This window comes from Argopecten irradians, chromosome 5, assembly GCF_041381155.1.
Source record: "Argopecten irradians isolate NY chromosome 5, Ai_NY, whole genome shotgun sequence".
Taxonomy (NCBI): domain Eukaryota; kingdom Metazoa; phylum Mollusca; class Bivalvia; order Pectinida; family Pectinidae; genus Argopecten; species Argopecten irradians.
The window spans coordinates 9079665-9097626 of record NC_091138.1 but is presented as its reverse complement, the minus strand read 5'-3'; the positions used below and the strand labels follow the sequence as shown (position 1 = coordinate 9097626).

Here is a 17962-nt window from a genome sequence, read left to right as displayed (position 1 = left end):
TTCATTGAAATTGCTTCTGCGGTTTTGGGGAAGAAGTCGAAAATGTAAATTTTTACGGACACCCGACGACGGACAAAAGGCGATTAGAATAGGTCACTTGTGACTTCGTCTCCGGTGATCTAAAACAAGAGGCCCAGCGGGCCTGTATCGCTCACCTGGTTTGTAATGCCAAGTAATGTTCTGAATACAGGTTCATTGTTTCTTTTCTGAAGGAATTTTAATATTAACCTCTAAATCCCCTATTGGGCCCCAACCCTCCCGCCCCCAGGGGGTCAGAGCCAAAATTTATACAAGTTCTGTTCCCCTTCCCCCAAGGATGTTTATGGCCAAATTTGGTTACAATCCATGCAGAACTCTAGGACAAATAGCGATTTACTGGATTAACCTTTATTTTCTCTATTGGGCCCCGCCCCTCCTGGCCCCGGGGGGTCAGAGCCAAAATTTATACAAGTTCTGTTCACCTTCCTAAAAGGATGTCTGTGGCCAAATTTGGTTACATTCCATTCAGAACTCTATGACTAGTAGCGATTTTAAGGATTTACCTCTATTACCCCTATTGGGCCCCGCCCCTCCTGCCCCCAGAGCCAAAATTTTACAAGTTCTGTTCCCCTTCCCCCAAGAATGTTTGTGACCAAATTTGGTTACAATCCATGCAGAACTCTAGGACAAGTAGCGTTTTATAGGATTTACCTCTATTTCCCTTATTGGGCCCCGCCCCTCCTGCCCCCAGGAGGTCAGAGCCAAAATTTTTACAAGTTCTGTTCCCCTTCCCCCAAGGATGTTTGTGACCAAATTTGGTTATAATCCATGCAGAACTCTAGGACAAGTAGCGTTTTATAGGATTTACCTTTATTTTCCCTATTGGGCCCCGCCCGTCCTGCCCCCAGCGGGTCGGAGCCAAAATTTATACAAGTTCTGTTCCCCTTCTCCCAAGGATGTTTGTGGCCAAATTTGGTTACAATCCATGCAGAACTCTAGGACAAGTAGCGTTTTATAGGATTTACCTTTATTTTCCCTATTGGGCCCCGCCTCTCCTGCCCCCGGGGGGTCAGAGCCAAAATTTATACAAGTTCTGTTCCCCTTCCCCCAAGGATGTTTGTGGCCAAATTTGGTTACAATCCATGCAGAACTCTATGACTAGTAGCGATTTAAAGGAAATGTTGACGGACGGACGCCGCGCCATGACATAAGCTCACCGGCCCTTCGGGCCAGGTGAGCTAAAAACTGATCAACAAGACCTTCAGACTTCATTTGAACTTTTTTGAAGATTACAAACAGCCATTAAATTCAAAGCTATACGGTGAACCTTAGAGCTTTCAGTATATAAGAGTCGGTAACCCTTGGAGTATCAAGAATGTCATGTTTGTATTCTAGTGAAAGGAATCAATGACCGTCATTTCAAAGCACCCCATTCTCATAAATATATTGGATTAAAGATTTTGACCTATCGATCCGTCAAATAATGTGAATCCATGTTATATTATATATAAAGTTACAAAATCTGATGAAAATTGATCAATTACAACCAACAAGTTATTGGCCATTTTGTTAAACCTGTACATATCGACCCAATTACCATGACAACCAAAATAGCCATCTGGTACATCTGCATATAGATAGATGTTATTATTAAGTTTTACTGAAATTTAATTAGTTGATGACCGACATCTATACAAGGTCATTCTAACAACTGTTCATTCCAATATCAAACCATTGCTCTATTAAATAAAGCATCCCATCCCCTTTTGAAGGCCTCAATTTCACTTACTTGGAATTAAATATAGTTTAGAAATATTAAAACAGTGTAGGTTTCTTGGATTTCTTTTGCTAATTAATTTATGACTTACTTTTTGCATAAGTTCTCATGAATTCAAATCTGGTTCTATCAAGTGCATCCCCTTAAATTCCTTTACTAATGTAAAGCCTTTACACAACACCACAGAAAGCAACAATGGTGGCCGAGTGGTTAAGATGTCCCGACATATTGTCTCATGGCCTCCACCTCTGGGTTCAGAGTTCGAATCCCATGTGGGGCAGTTGCCAAGTATTTACCACTGGTTGGCAGTTTTTCACTGGGTACTCTGGCTTTCCTCCACCCAAGAAACCTGGAATCACCTTAAATGACTCTGGCTGTTATTGGATGTTAAACTAATACAAGAGGCCAAGAGGGCCTGTATCACTCACCTGGTTTGTAATGTCAAGTAATGTTCTGAATAAAAGTTCGTTTCCTTTCTGAAGGAATTTGAATATTTACCTCTTTTTCCCCTATTGGGCCCCACTCTTTCTGCTCCAGGGGTCAAAGCCAAAATTTATAAGAATTCTGTTAACCTTAAGGATGTTTCTGGCCAAATTTGGTTGCAATCCATGCAGAACTCTAGGACAAGTAACGATTTATAGGATTACCTCTATTACCCCTATTGGGCCCCGCCCCTCCTGCCCCAGGGGGGTCAGGGTCAGCATTTATGCAAAATCTGATCCCCTTCCCCTAAGGAAGTTTCTGGCCAAATTTGGTTGCAATCCATGCAGAACTCTAGGACAAGTAGCGATTTATAGGATTTACCTCTATTACCCCTATTGGGCCCCGCCCCTCATGCCCTAGGGGGTCAGGGTCACTATTTGAGGAAAATCTGATCTCCTTCCCCTAAAGAAGTTTCTGACCAAATTTGGTTGCAATCTATGCAGAACTCTAAGACAAGTAGTGATTTATAGGATTTACCTCTATTACCCCTATTGGGCCCCGCCCCTCCTCCCCCAGGGGGATCAGGGTCACCATTTATGCAAAATCTGATCCCCTTTCCCTAAGGAAGTTTCTGGCCAAATTTGGTTGCAATCCATGCAGAACTCTAGGACAAGTAGCGATTTATAGGATTTACCTCTATTACCCCTATTGGCCCCGCCCCTCCTGCCCCAGGGGGTCAGGGTCACCATTTATGCAAAATCTGATCCCCTTCCCCTAAGGAAGTTTCTGATCAAACTTTGTTAAAATCCATGCAGTACTTTATGACAAGTAGCGATTTAAAGGAAATGTTGACAGACGGATTGACGCCACGCCATGGCAATAGCTCACCGGCCCTTCGGGCCAGGTGAGCTAAAACCCAATCCAAAAAACAACAAACTAGCTTTTAGCCACATGTACTTTATTACATAGTATGTGTACTGATGTCCCCTGCCACAATCTTCTTTCTTTGTTGATCTTCTTACTGAAAAGACAAAAACAAAATATTATAGTCCATTGACAGAGCAAAACTTTGAACTCCTCGGTTATCTATCACATAAGAGTGTTTCTAACTTTCACATCTGAAGGTCAATAACATAAATGTACAACAGCAAATAACCAACGTTTATCTCTGAAACACTTCTAATAGCCATAACAACAGTTGGGTTCACCAGGACTTAAGTCGGTGACCTTGACATTTACGTCAATCAATTGTTTATCTTTTGGATCTTTATACCCATCAGTGTATAAATTAAATCAAATTAAGTGTATGATTAAACCATTTCCCAATACATTGTATTTATCATATGTTCACAATCATTATTTATATAATTAATATTCTGCGAAAGCAAGAAAATATCCCAGCCAATAGAACTGGCTATACGGTATGTCCAAGAAACTGATATGTAATGGAACACTAACGGCTGAAAAAAACCCTCATCTGGAATGAGTACAGGTATCTTTGGGAGTGTTCAGTGTTGTCATATTTTAGTGTTTTCTTCATTAACATTTCTATGTAAAAGGAAAGAATATGGAAAAGCTATAACAAATGATTGTTTGTGGGACATTATCAGCTTTGTAATTGTGTTAGTATTTTAATATATATATATTCAGAATTCTATTCCACCAGTGATAAAAGCGTATAATAATTTGGTTACTATTAATTATATAGCATATGTACAAAGTACTACAAACAATAGATAATAGACAAGGAACAAGAGGCCCATGGGCCTTAGCGGTCACCTGAGATCATACAGAATGAGACATAGACACAACAAGAGGCCCAGAGAGCCTGTATCGCTCACCTGGTTTGTAATGCCAAGTAATGTTCTGAATACAAGTTCATTGTTTCTTTTCTGAAGGAATTTTAATATTAACCTCTAAATCCCCTATTGGGCCCCACCCCTCCTGCCCCCAGGGGGTCAGAGCCAAAATTTATACAAGTTCTGTTCCCCTTCCCCCAAGGATGTTTATGGCCAAATTTGGTCACAATCCAAGCAAAACTCTAGGACAAGTAGCAATTTATAGGATTTACCTCTATTTTCCCTATTGGGCCCCTCCCCTCCTGCCCCCGGGGGGTCAGAGCCAAAACTTATACAAGTTCTGTTCCCCTTCCCCAAAGGATGTTTTAGGCTAATTTTGGTTACAATCCATGCAGAACTCTAGGACAAGTAGCGTTTTAAAGGATTTACCTCTATTTCCCCTATTGGGCCCCGCCCCTCCTGCCCCCGGGGGGTCAGAGCCAAAATTTATACAAGTTCTATTCCCCTTCCCCCCCAAGGATGTTTTTGGCTAATTTTGGTTACAATCCATGCAGAACTCTAGGACAAGTAGCGTTTTAAAGGATTTACCTCTATTTCCCCTATTGGGCCCCGCCCCTCCTGCCCCCGGGGGGTCAGAGCCAAAATTTATACAAGTTCTGTTCCCCTTCCCCCAAGGATGTTTGTGGCCAAATTTGGTTACAATCCATGCAGAACTCTATGACTAGAAGCGATTTAAAGGAAATGTTGACGGACATAAGCTCACCGGCCCTTCGGGCCAGGTGAGCTAAAAACACGTACTATATATTGGCCAATCATGCCCTTGAAACCAGTCAGTGATTTTATAACTGACTTTTCAATCTATGAGGAGTATCTGGTGCCATCAAATCTGTGAATTCAAAAGATTTTTTTTTCTTATTTTAGTCATTTTGACCCCTTTTGGCCCCGCCCATCTACCCCTGGAGGTTGACCAGGACCAATATGGATACGATGATGCTATCAAAGGGTAATAATTCCAAGTTTGACCTATTGAAAATTAAGAAAATAATGCTCATTAATGTGTTTTTCCAATATCAATTAATAGATTTGACCCCTAATCAGGGGAGAGTCTGAGATGCCAGGGCCATGAAATTCACAATTTTTGTAAAGGGCCTTCAAAAAGACTTTCCAATCTATTAGGAGTATGTATTTGGTTCCATCAAATTTCCAAATTCAGAAGGAGACTTTTGAATTTTTAGCCATTTTGACCAATTTTGGCCCCACCCTCTGGTCCCTGGGGGTCGGCCAGGACCAATATGGATATGATGTTAAAATACTATCTCAGGCTAATAATTCTAACAAAGTTTGACTCATTTCCTATTACACATGACCAAATAATGCTCAAAAATGTGTTTTCCCTATATAAACTAAAGTAAACTTGACCCCCCTCCCCAGGGGGGAACGGGAGACCCCAGGGTCATTTAATTCACAATTTTTGAAAAGGTCCTCAAAACCTTTCAATCTATGAAGAGTATTTGATTCTACCATTTCTGGAATTTCAGAAGAAGATTTTTGAAGTTTTAGCCTATTTACCCCTTTTGGCCCCACCTCTCAGGCCCCTGGGGGTCAGTCGTGGAAAAATTGTTAATAGGATTCAATGGCCTTCTCATACTGATAATTCTGACAACATTTGACTTATTTCCTATTACAAATGACCAAATAATGCTCAAAAATGTCTTTTCCCTGTATAAACTATAGTAAACTTGACCCCCTCCCCAGGGGGGAACGCGAGACCCCAGGGTCATATAATTCACAATTTTTGTAAAGGACCTCAAGACCTTTTAATCTATGAAGAGTATTTGATTCTACCATTTCTGGAATTTCAGAAGAAGATTTTTGAAGTTTTAGCCTATTTGACCCCTTTTGACCCCACCTTTCAGGCCCTTGGGGGTCAGTCGTGGAAAAATTGTTAATAGGATTCAATGGCCTTCACATACTGTTAATTCTGACAACATTTGACTTATTTCCTATTACAAATGACCAAATAATGCTCAAAAATGTCTTTTCCCTGTATAAACTATAGTAAACTTGACCCCCTCCCTAGGGGGGAACGCAAGACCCCAGGGTCATATAATTCACAATTTTTGTAAAGGACCTCAAGACCTTTTAATCTATGAAGAGTATTTGATTTTACCATTTCTGGAATTTCAGAAGAAGATTTTTGAAGTTTTAGCCTGTTTGACCTCTTTTGGCCCCACCCCTCAGGCCCCTGGGGGTCAGTTATGGAAAAATTGTTAATAGGATTCAATGGCCTTCTCATACTGATAATTCTGACAACATTTGACTCATTTCCTATTACAAATGACCAAATAATGCTCAAAAATGTGTTTTCCCTATATAAACTATAGCAAACTTGACCCCCTCCCTAGGGGGGAACGTGAGACCCCAGGGTCATATAATTCACAATTTTTGTAAAGGACCTCAAGACCTTTTAATCTATGAAGAGTATTTGATTCTACCATTTCTGGAATTTCAGAAGAAGATTTTTGAAGTGTTAGCCTATTTAACCACTTTTGGCCCCACCCCTCAGGCCCCTGGGGGGCTGGGACCATATAATTCACAATTTTGGTTGACCTTTGGCTATGGAAGGTTTCTGCAAAATTTCAACAAATTTGGTTCAGTAGTTTTGGAGAAGAAGTCGAAAAAGTAAATCAAGGTTCATACAGAAATCAAGATATGAAATTCAAGGCTTTTCAAGGCCTTTTCAAGGCTTTTGATGATAAAATTCAAGGCATTTATAGTCATATTATAAGCATAAGAATTTCATACTGACAAGGAAATAAAAATGTTTCTTTCATTCTTCTCACATTAATCCTTTATATTGAGGATATCTGATGAATTTTCAGACATTTTTAAGTGAACAAATTATTTGAGAAATTTCAATCTAACCATCACATCATTGTCAAATAAAAACTAGAAAGCCATACTCTTAGTCTTTCGTTATAACTTCAATTTGCTTGAACAAGATAGACATTACAGATGCTTCAATTCCTCTACTTTTCCATACATCGCTATATCTAACTCATAACCATCCCTCCTCACCCTATCTCACAGATGGAAACATGTCAATTTTGAATCCCCCAAATGCATAGAACCCCCCTCCCCCCAGGGAAAGGAAATTGTAAGAAAGAGCTGGTAAATATAAAGTACAGAACAATACGTACAGGCATGCATTTTTTCCTTAACAAACATCATTCACAGATGAAAACAAACATCAAGATTAACAGAAAGACTAAATTGTCGTCTTCTTTCAAAATCACAGAAATTCAAACAGAGATTAACAAATTGAAAACAAAATCACTTTTTATGAAACAACACAAGAAAATTGTAAATAGAAATTACAATAGAGCAAGCTACTTGATCAACACTAGTGTTGTACTAAAAACATTGTGCAGCCACTTGTGCTATTAAATTATTAGCATTTTACTGTCTGACTTTCCCCTCATTTTTCCACAATGCCCTGACATAATTTAGAACATAACTTTATCATTATCATTTCCAAATTTTTATTAGAATTCAGATGTGATACTAACAGATATTTAATACATCATTGGATGTTCCCATTTATTCCTACAGACAATAAAACTTCATTCAATCAAATGTCTTATAACCGCTCTCAAAATTACTCAACATCATTTTTAAAATGATGGGATAGACTCCAGAAATGATCATTACCTAGGTGCTTTGATGTATTTATACATAACCTAGTCATGTCATATATGGAATAAATACGTCAGTAATATGTCCAGAAAGTTAATGCGAGATGTATAAACATGTCTACAAGATATCAGAAATTTTCAGAAGGTTAGTGTAAAAGAAAATGATATACTACATGTGTACACAAGATAAGTGATTTTTTGGGTGTTATTTTATAAAGAAAAGCCACACAAGAAGCCACACTAGTAATCAGATTTGCTCTAGTAACACCACAGCAGATGCTATATTTAGTTCAATCACACACATCACACAGGGTGCATATGGGCCTTACCATTTCTCTTAAAATCTTTACTTCTGTAAAGCAGTATCCCAAAGTTAGTTGAATATAACAAAGTTAGCAATCTTTATATCAGGCAATTGTTTTTAGCTCAGGTTTTATCTGTCATTAAAACATGTGTAAAAATAATTTCAATCCTTACTTTTCCAGTCAAAGAATAAAATTGATATTTCTACTTTTAAGGAAACTAAATACTTCTCAAAAGCTTTTTCAGAATGATCTTCAAGTACAAATTTGTTTTTAATTGGCAACATAAAATGATTACCTTCTTTCCTGCTCCAACCTTGGCTTTTTTCGTTCCACGAACTTTCTTCTGTCTGTTTTTCCTTTCCTTCCTGTTTTTCCTTCCACCTTTTGGCTTTTCTAATAAGCCATGCTACAATTGAAGAGGTTAATAATATTGATCAAAGCTGCATGGACATTCTGATAGGTAGGTCAACCAATTTGAAGTGCCTTACTTATTACATTAACAGTGATTTTTCTTCTTAACCCTAACCCTAACCTATAACCGGGGTCGGTAAATAACTCCATTCCATTCCCAATGCCAATACCATGTTCAGTAATGGGAAATTTTTCCCCAAAACTGCTCTGTGCGATTAAAAATTCCCAATTTGTTACAAATTTTTTTCCCCAAAAATACCCTGAAAACTCACTGATTAATATTTACAATTTGCACCGACATTGTTTCAATAACCATACCTTTTACAATTATCATCACTATATGATACTGGATTTCGAAACGTTCTGTTGTTATGGAACAATCCATTGTCGGATGATAAAATGATATGATGCAAATGTTGGCGGTTAATAAAACGACATGGCCACAATAATGCTACATTGAGCAGCCATTTGCTGTAAAGTGATCACTATTGTCTGTTTCTGTACCGTTATTCCATTCATTGTAATAGACATTATATATAAAATTCACTATAGTGATCACATGACAGCATGGGACTTTCAAAATGGCTGCTCAAAGTAGCAATCAAAAGAATAAAGTTTAGAAGACTTGAGCAGTGCTTCTGAAGAGACATTTATCATGATTTAATAATTTGATTTATTAAAGATGCTCCACCGCTGACAAATGGTATTTTTTCACTATCAAAAACAGGAGCAGACGATTTAGTATTTTTCTTCTGTTAAAAAAGTTACTTACTTTACACCATTACCACCATTGAAAAGTTTGAGCTTCTAATTTTACTTGAAGTTAAAAATATGAAAAATAATTAATTGCATCCCGAAAAAATTCCGTGGCACTATATTCTATATAAAATGAAGTACTGATTGTGCATGCACCAAAGGCGAAATAAATTATTTTATATTATTTTTTGTGTTAATTAGTCATAAATATACACTATTAAAAACAAATTATTGTTCGAATGATGAATATAATTTATACTCTGTCGGCGGTGGAGCATCTTTAACATTTTTCAAATATCTGAATATAAAAAGTCTTGAGGAGGAATTCCAGTAGGGATTAGGTCTCCAGATAGCAGTGCTAATATCTCGCTGAAGTCACATTGACAGCAAAAGCTAGTCTATACATTCATCACTTGTACAACAGTGGCAAACTACAATTGTCACTAGAATGGATGACTAATACCCTCGCACAGATTTAGCAATAACTCCATTAACAAGGGACATTGCAGAACCCTATATAGTTTACTTAACTCCCCTTTATGTCAGGGTTTTGTACACCAAATTTAATCAAAATATGTAAAGCAGTTTAGGAGGAGTTCGCCGGACAAAGTTGTGGCTACAACCCGATTCCAGTAACATTTTTATCATGGAAGTTTACAATTTCATATAGGTAAAAAAACACTTTTTATAGCAAACCATAATCCTCAAATTGAATGATACTAACCCTGACGAGTCTGTATTTAGGTTCAAACTTCTTGGCTTGGTCTAAACTGTCGTAAACAAGAGCAAATCCTGACGTCTTGCCACCACCAAATTTTGTGCGGAATCCAAAGCAGAAGATTGTGTCTGGGGTAGTTTTGTACATCTTTGCCAGTCTTTCTCTAATATCGGTCTTGGCAACTGTGGCTTTTCCCGGATGCAAGACGTCGACGATCTATCATCAATAACAAAATAAATAAAATTGAATGAACAAAAAGATAAGTTGATACAAAAAATGTATTCATGTAAGCTTATTGGTTATTACACTATCTTTGAATCTATATATTGTACCAAGCTGATTGTAATAGGAGAAATTATTTTCTGAATACCAAACTAGGAATAGGTTGCTAAAATTGTAAATTTTCATAACGTGAATGAATTATGGTATTATATCGCAATGTGTTATCCAAACTCTTCCGAATTACTGTATTTGACCAAATATACAGCCCTGCCACTGTAAGCCCCCAATTTTTGAGAACTTGTAACTGATGCAGTACGTAAGATTTTAGGTGGCATGTAATGAAGGCATTGATGTGCTGAAGCATCGACAGCCCGACTGATTGCCCCCTGACTGACAAAATTGCCGACAACATTGAGAAGTAGGCGGAGCCAGCGGATCTTTGATGTTCATACCCGACTCTGTTATACAATGTTTGATCACGTGTATTTTTTTTTTTTTTTTTACAATGTATACATTCAATCACTGTATTAAAAATTCGCAATTGTTTTGTTTCACTTTTTAGACAAATGTTTTGAGGATGTTTTGTTCATAAATTATTGGCCATTTCACTCGACTTCGGGGAGTAGTCATACTGTACCCTAACGTTATGTATAGTCATACTGTAACCTAACGTTATGTATCTACCAACGTTCCAATGGATCAAACTTTTCATCGTGTTTATTAATGTGTTGGGTTTAGATCAATTGTATCCATTCTAATGTTACATGTTATGTCACAGCCGAATCTAAAGTTAGCTACTGTTGTACCTTCTGACTGACTTTTCCGCTGCATGGTCCGTTTGGTGTGGAAAAACAAATCAGGTACGGCTGACAATAGATTATGTCTTATCAGAATATATTCCGATCAAAAACGGTTTTGATACATATCTGGATGTTACTGTACATGTAGAAGGGGATGTTATTCTAGTTGTAGACTTAAATTGAGTTTGAATGCATTGCCTAAATATTTATAATTTAATTTGATTCATATTCGAGGTAATGTTCTCGGACGTTGACGCATGCGCGGCGGTAGTTTACAAAATGTAGGTTGATTTTAGCCGAGAAATTGTCAACACTAGATTCCAGGGGTTTCATTATCAGGCAGTACCCGGTACTTTTTGATGGTTAAACCTAGCTGTGGTACCGCCTGATTTAGGCTAAATTACATTAGATAGCATACAGATGATATAGAAAAGTACCCCCTGAAATTGCAATTGTACCGCCTCTCCTGAAAGATAATGCATCCCCTACTAATATGTGTCAAAGCCGTGTTTTATCGGAATATATTTTGACAAGACACGATGGTCGGTTGTACATCGTACCCGATTTGGTTTCACACACCTTGCGGTAAAGTTATAATTAGTCAGAAGCAGGTGATTTCTTTTCCGTACAATTTCTGACCGACTTTTCCGCTACAACAGTAGCTCTTTCCATACGTACTTCACTGATTAGCGATGATTTAGAGTCTATACATGAGGTAATTAAAATGTATTTATGTGACCTTTGTACATTATGAAGCTTACGATGCCGATCATTTTATGTGGTAGTCGACGACAGACATTTTCAACTGTTTTAGCTCCGCCCCTACATTAAAGCGAAAGCCAATGAGAGCCGTGCTTACACAGCTTATTGAATGTCGTTGGCAAACTGACTAGCTACCATGCATCCTGACTAGCTACCAATCAAGCGAACCACTAATCCCTATTGAGATTCCTCCTCTAGACTCTTTTATATTCGGACGCCTGATAGATGTCTCTCGTCGGAATCCCTACTTGAGCCTTCTAAACTTTATTCTGGAAAATCAAGTCAGGTTGACCTACCTCTTGTAAGGGTCTATTACAGAAATAATCCAACTGCAGTGGTTCCCATACTAGCACACATCGCTAGTGGAGATATTTTTCTCTCCATACGCACATATATTATTTAGTGACACATATTAAAAACTAAGAACCATCCCATATTGTAAACAATGTTATGTTCCATCGCTACTTTGAGCAGCCATTTTGAAAGTCCCTCTCTGTCATGTGACCGCTATAGGAGATTTCAGAAAAGATGGCGTGACGTCACAGAAAGTTTACATCCGGGTCCTCAAAGGTACAAACACAATATGGCGACTAATAAAAACAATAACAGATACGTACAGCACTGCTACAAAATCGATACTGTGACAAAAGTATACACTTTCATACTTGCAAATTCTGACATTAAAATAGTTTCTTATTGTTTCAGAGGTTACAGACATTTATATTTACAATTTCTTATTGCTAAATATATTTGTGTAGATTTAGTGTTGAGGCCAGCTTGCGAAGCGGTGTCGGGCCGTCACATGTACACGCTTTTTGTTCACACATAGAAATCCATGTTGTGAAAAAGTTATGAATAAATAATTGATTTCAATGTATCATATTTCTGTAATACACGGAAAATCTGTTCATAACACTATTTAATATAAATATAACGAAATGTGAACCACCTGGTCAGACCACGGCCGCTCGTGCATGGCTTCGCCGGTAGATCACCTCGGTCAACAGCCAATAGTTGGGAAATTAATAATATTTATACGTAATTACCAACGTATATCTCAATAAGTACTTGTAAAAGATATATATTTCGTTATTTCCTATGTATATCTGGTTTTAAATAAATGGTATAAACCACGGTTACACATAAATGAAGATGTATGTGTACGTACACGTACAGTATTGCTGCCGATATCTCGAAAAATAAAATAGTGAAATAGTGAAATCGTTCAATTTCATGAGTTTATTTTTTAGTCACTTTTATTCCATATGCCGTTATGTGAAATGCCAAATTGAGATGATATTACTTTTAAGTAATTTGAATGCATGTTAGATAGACTACATTTAGATTTATGAATTACAACATAGCTAGATCGTAATACTAGAAATGCCGACCAGGACACATTGCGCACGGCATCGAGAATCCTAAAATACTCGAAGTTTTGTTTTAAAATATGATAAAAAGAAACTATAAAATGACTCTTTTGAATGTCATAAACTAAATTCCAAAATTTCTGACGAAAAAGTTAACCAGAATATATAATTTTGTGACTCTGAAAAATGACGAAATTCGGGATCTCGGCAGTACTGTACGTAATGGCTGCCGTGCGCTTGGGGTAATCTACGAAGGCAAATTTTAATTTAGTCATAATCACACATCGTAAGATGTTTTACCAAGTTAAACTTAGAAAACAGTAATCGATTATTAAAATATCATTATATTATTTGGGAAAACTTGGAATTTTTATATGTAGTTTCTGATAATTTTGTAACTTCTGTCAATGTTTATACGTATGTCTAATGTCGACCGTGTTTTTACTCGTGGCGGTCGAAAATGGAGTATAAATAGAGTGAAATATATGAATACCAGATGTTGATATCTAAATATTTTTGTTAAATATATTTATTTACCCTTTTTATAATTAAAATAACGCAATAGTTCTCGGATTGTCGCACTATTTATGACAATAGAATGTAAACAATCATCGCAAGCGGCTGTTTTCCCTCTATGTTTATGTGTGGATATACAGAGTTGTACCTTTGGGCGCCCGGATGTACCTTTGTGTGACGTCATCGCCATCTTTTCTGAAATCTCCTATAGTCTGTTTCAATAAAATTCATTACCTGTATAACCTTACTCCATTCAGTGTAATAGGCGTTATCTGGAACGCACTATAGTGGTCATGTGACAGCGAGGGACTTTCAAAATGGCTGCTCAAATGAGCGATAGAACAAGACATCGTTTGCAAAATGAGATGGTTCTTTGTTTTCAATACATGTCACTTCATATTAAATGTGCGTTTTGAGAGAAAAATATCTCCACTATCGATGTGTGCCAGTATGGGAACCACTCAAGTTGGATTATTTCTGTAATAGACCCTTACAAGAGGTAGGTCAACCTGACTTGATTTTCCAGAATAAAGTTTAGAAGGCTCGAGTAGGGATTCCGACGAGAGACATCTATCAGACGTCCGAATATAAAAGAGTCTAGAGGAGGAATCTCAATAGGGATTAGCGAACCACCTACTAGACTGGGTTGAGTACAATAGTAAGTAAACCATTAAATGTGCATTCATCTAGCAAGGTTTCATTTTTGCATTAACTAGTGGTAACTTGGGTTTGACCCAGGCCCTATGAACAATATAATGCCAAATTACTCTACCGATGAGCTACACTTGGTCACTAATAAAGAATAACCCAGTCCAGTGGCTACAATCTCTTACCATCTGCTTCCGGGACAGCAGACGATTGGACATGAACTTCCTTGTACGGATGGTAGCCGCCCCTTCATTCTGAAAATATATTTATACCCCAGCATTCAACATTCAAGTTCACTCGAATAGGAAACAAATAAACTCAAATTGAAAATAAAACAATTTAAAACGGACTTATTGCTATCTGCTTTGAAAACATTGTTAAACTTCTAGGGATGCCACGGTATTGGACCTTTTCAATGCAACATCTTCATTAGCAAAAGTACTGTAGAAGGCCGAAAATACGATTGCATATATACTGTACAACATGATGTCGATGAAGATGTGTCGTTACAAAATAGTTGCAACTCCCAACATCCCAGTTATTGATGAGTAAACTGGCAAATTCTAGTAGATGCTTATGCGTGTATACATATAACAAAGTTGATTTTCCAAACTACAATCATTATGTAAATATCGATGATTTTGACAATCGAGATACAGTAAACAAATCATCGAAAAACTCATCGATGTAAATTATTTGCATTTAAACAGCATTTGTAAAAAGAAAATAAGGGAAATATGATATTCAGTAAAATCTTAATTTATTTCTTCATCTGAAAAGTGGATGGTTTAGACATAGAAGTAGTTGATTAGCTAAGGTGGAGTCCGATTATCATTCTTTCATCGAACGTACCATGTTTGCAGTTTGCAATGGACGACGGAAAAGGCCGGAAGCGGAAACGAATGATGTGACCTGAAAACAAACTTATTTCATTAGTTTTCTTTACTTCAATGGCAGTATTCGCACATGCTGTAAAATTTATCATTCATTTTTATAAAACAAACTATTTCTGTCCAATCCTGGAATATGTTTGAGGGTTTTACAGATATTATAAAATTATTTACTTTGGTTGAAGACTATAACCAACAAAGATGGCAGCTACAGTAAACAAGTGCGAATCGGCCTAGATAACGCTTTGTCAGCAGCCGGTCAGCAGGTAATTGTGTGTGATTAGTATGTGTAATTACATCAGATTGCTTATTCAAATAAAATCAAACAAATTTTGTCAACATGTACGCGTTTTAATGAATTCACAACCGGAAATAGAAACTATGAAAAAGATAAAGAAATTTTGGGCCAAGATTATTTCTACTTTCATTTTCGGTGCCCTATGTCCTATCTAAATGTGTCTACATCTTACGTTACCCTACCCAAAATGGAACAATATTTTAAACATTTGATTCATCATTTTTATTTTACAACACAAAACTGACAAAAAATGTCGAGAACAAAGTTAAGGGCTATTGGACGACACTATCGCCATTTTGGAGGTCGTGAAACGTATTTTGTCAAACAAGCTATTAACTGCACGGAATGTTCTGACATTTTCCTCACTTTGTTTAAAATACATAGGTCCTACATAAACGTTGAAACTCGACATTTATGAAAAAAATAACTTTGTAACAACAAAATTCTACTTTTTGTCGGCGTTAAGAACTGTTTGAAATTCATCATAATAATGCATATTTGTAAACAAAAACCCTTCCATACATGTTCAGTGCTATTGTGGTTACATGTGATTACCGAGTTTTGTTTACTTTTTCGCCTGTGCAAGCTACACGTTAGTTTGATTTTTGGACACATTTGCCGTACACACTAGCAATGTGGGACGGAACACGTGGCTGGAAGTAAAAACCTAATACAACAGAAACTATGCCAATCTCGAACAAATCATTTGCCAAATCAAAGGATGACGTTTTCCCGATAACAAATAACGTAAATACCTTGCAATCAACACATGCCGGCATCCAAAATTACGTTTCTGTCCTCGGCATGCTTTTTACTTTCACTTTCTTCTCGCCATTTTGCCGTTTATGTCATTAAAAATACTAAGCCACGGCAAAGTCTTCGAAGGGAAATATCCAGTGAAACGACTAGTCACAGCAATATGTGTATTTGCCATGTTTTATCTATTTATACTTAACATTATTTTAGCATCAAATGTCAACCCGATATGAGTTTACCGATAAAACATAATCTTTTTTTTGCGATGACATATTGAGCAACCGTTTCCGGTTTACGTACTTTCGGTTTTAAAATTTTATTTATTTGTATCTTTCGGTCTTACGGATTTAAATGGCGAGACATAATGTAACATCACAATTGACTTATAAGTATATGGTTGTCATGCATAGATTAAGCAAACAATCGCAAGCCATATTTCCCAACATTCAGCAGAAATGTTCAGCTCGTCGTCAAAATGACAGAATTGTGACAGGTGCGTTGTTGACATTCCCAAGGGTGTACCACAGGTTATGATTATGTGTTGAAGATGTAGATGGCGGTATATTTGTGTTTTGCAATATATTAACCCAATAAATATATCAATACCATCATCGTTACTAGTTCAGAAAGTAGGATTATTGTTATTTGTTATAATTTCTTCACGCAATTTACCCTAAATGGCCTCATACGAACTATTCTTATGGAAACAACATGTCTGCCTCGTGAAGCCATTTTTGACAGATATTCGGCTCAAGTTTAGGTCTGTTATTTTAGTATATGGTGTTATCATTAAATTCTAAAAGTAAATATGCATAGATTGAAGATATGATAGGATAATTATTGATATTTTAGACCATAACATATATAATGGTATCTTAGAATTTCATACACTTCTGGAATTTGAATTTAATTAAGTTAAATATTAAATTGGAATATATATTTATTTTTTGACAACACCATTGTGTTCTTTATTTGATTTTAGACATATGGTGTGCTAATAATTTGAATTCTTAAGTTAAAAGTCGTCTTTCAGATATTCTGCATATACAAGTATACAACTGACATAGTCCAGTCCAATAGCCCTTAAGGTGCTAGATAGTTTATATTAGGCCTAATGACAGCAAGTATTAGCTTCCCAAAAAGCTAAGAAGACTACCATACAGCATTATTTATTAGGAAGCCATTATAGGAAAGCTTGACGCATTGTTCTGTTCACAGTTAGCTGCCACAGTTCTTATGACAATTCATTTTTGATGAATGATAATTTAAATGATTTCGCATTCAATGTAAAAGATAATCAATTTCATGATATTCATGAAAGGGCCACAAGGCTACCTTTCCGAAAAAAAAAAAAAAAAAGTTTCTTTAAAACAATTATAACGTAATATGGCCAAAGATGAGGTTACAACACCAAACATGTTGAAGTTTTGCCGTCTGGCGCAGAAATAGTCAACTAATGCGTTGTAATTAAGACGACGTCGAGAAACATAATACGACCTGCGTTATGAAAATGAACGTTTTGTTTATTTTAAAGTTGTTCAGAAGGTGCAGTAGTGGGCCTTTTCCTAATGCTAACAAGTTTTCTGTCTAATATACACTGTACTGATATACATCTTCAATGACTGAAGGCAAGGCCTTAAAGGGCGCAGCCAGATGTTTCAGTAACCAATAATTATGCAATGTTAATACGTTTAATTTATGGAAATAACGGAGCCCAATTTTCTGTGTATTTTTTTTATTCATATGTTCAAACCTCAAACCCTTATTTGGTAAAGGAAATCCACATAAGAAAATTAAAGGAAGAATTTTTTATTTCTACAGCCGCCATCTTGAAAAC

At 36.8% G+C, this 17962-nt stretch overlaps 2 protein-coding genes across 4 annotated transcripts in view; one reads left to right on the top strand and one right to left on the bottom strand.

Moving 5' to 3' along the window:
• Window positions 1–3120: 3120 nt before the first annotated feature.
• On the bottom strand, window positions 3121–16163 carry LOC138322806 (small ribosomal subunit protein eS24-like). Of its 2 annotated transcripts, XM_069266918.1 has the most exons (7): window positions 16125–16163; window positions 15034–15093; window positions 14367–14435; window positions 9870–10079; window positions 8274–8384; window positions 8003–8025; window positions 3121–3200 (listed from the first exon to the last, which is right to left on the bottom strand). In XM_069266918.1, exons 1-6 carry the CDS (start codon window positions 16146–16148, stop codon window positions 8020–8022), a joined length of 480 nt encoding a protein of 159 aa, XP_069123019.1. In that variant the 5' UTR covers window positions 16149–16163; the 3' UTR covers window positions 3121–3200; window positions 8003–8019. The 2 variants fall into 2 exon arrangements, with proteins under 2 accessions (XP_069123019.1, XP_069123020.1); XM_069266919.1 differs by lacking the exon at window positions 8003–8025.
• Window positions 15235–17962, top strand: part of LOC138322805 (poly(ADP-ribose) glycohydrolase-like) — a 66618-nt gene continuing 63890 nt past the window's right edge. The window contains exon 1 of one of the 2 annotated variants that reach the window (XM_069266916.1): window positions 15235–15337. The gene's annotated coding sequence lies outside the window, so the exon portion shown is untranslated. The remainder of the gene's footprint in view (window positions 15338–17962) is intronic. The other variant, XM_069266917.1, reaches the window with a different exon arrangement.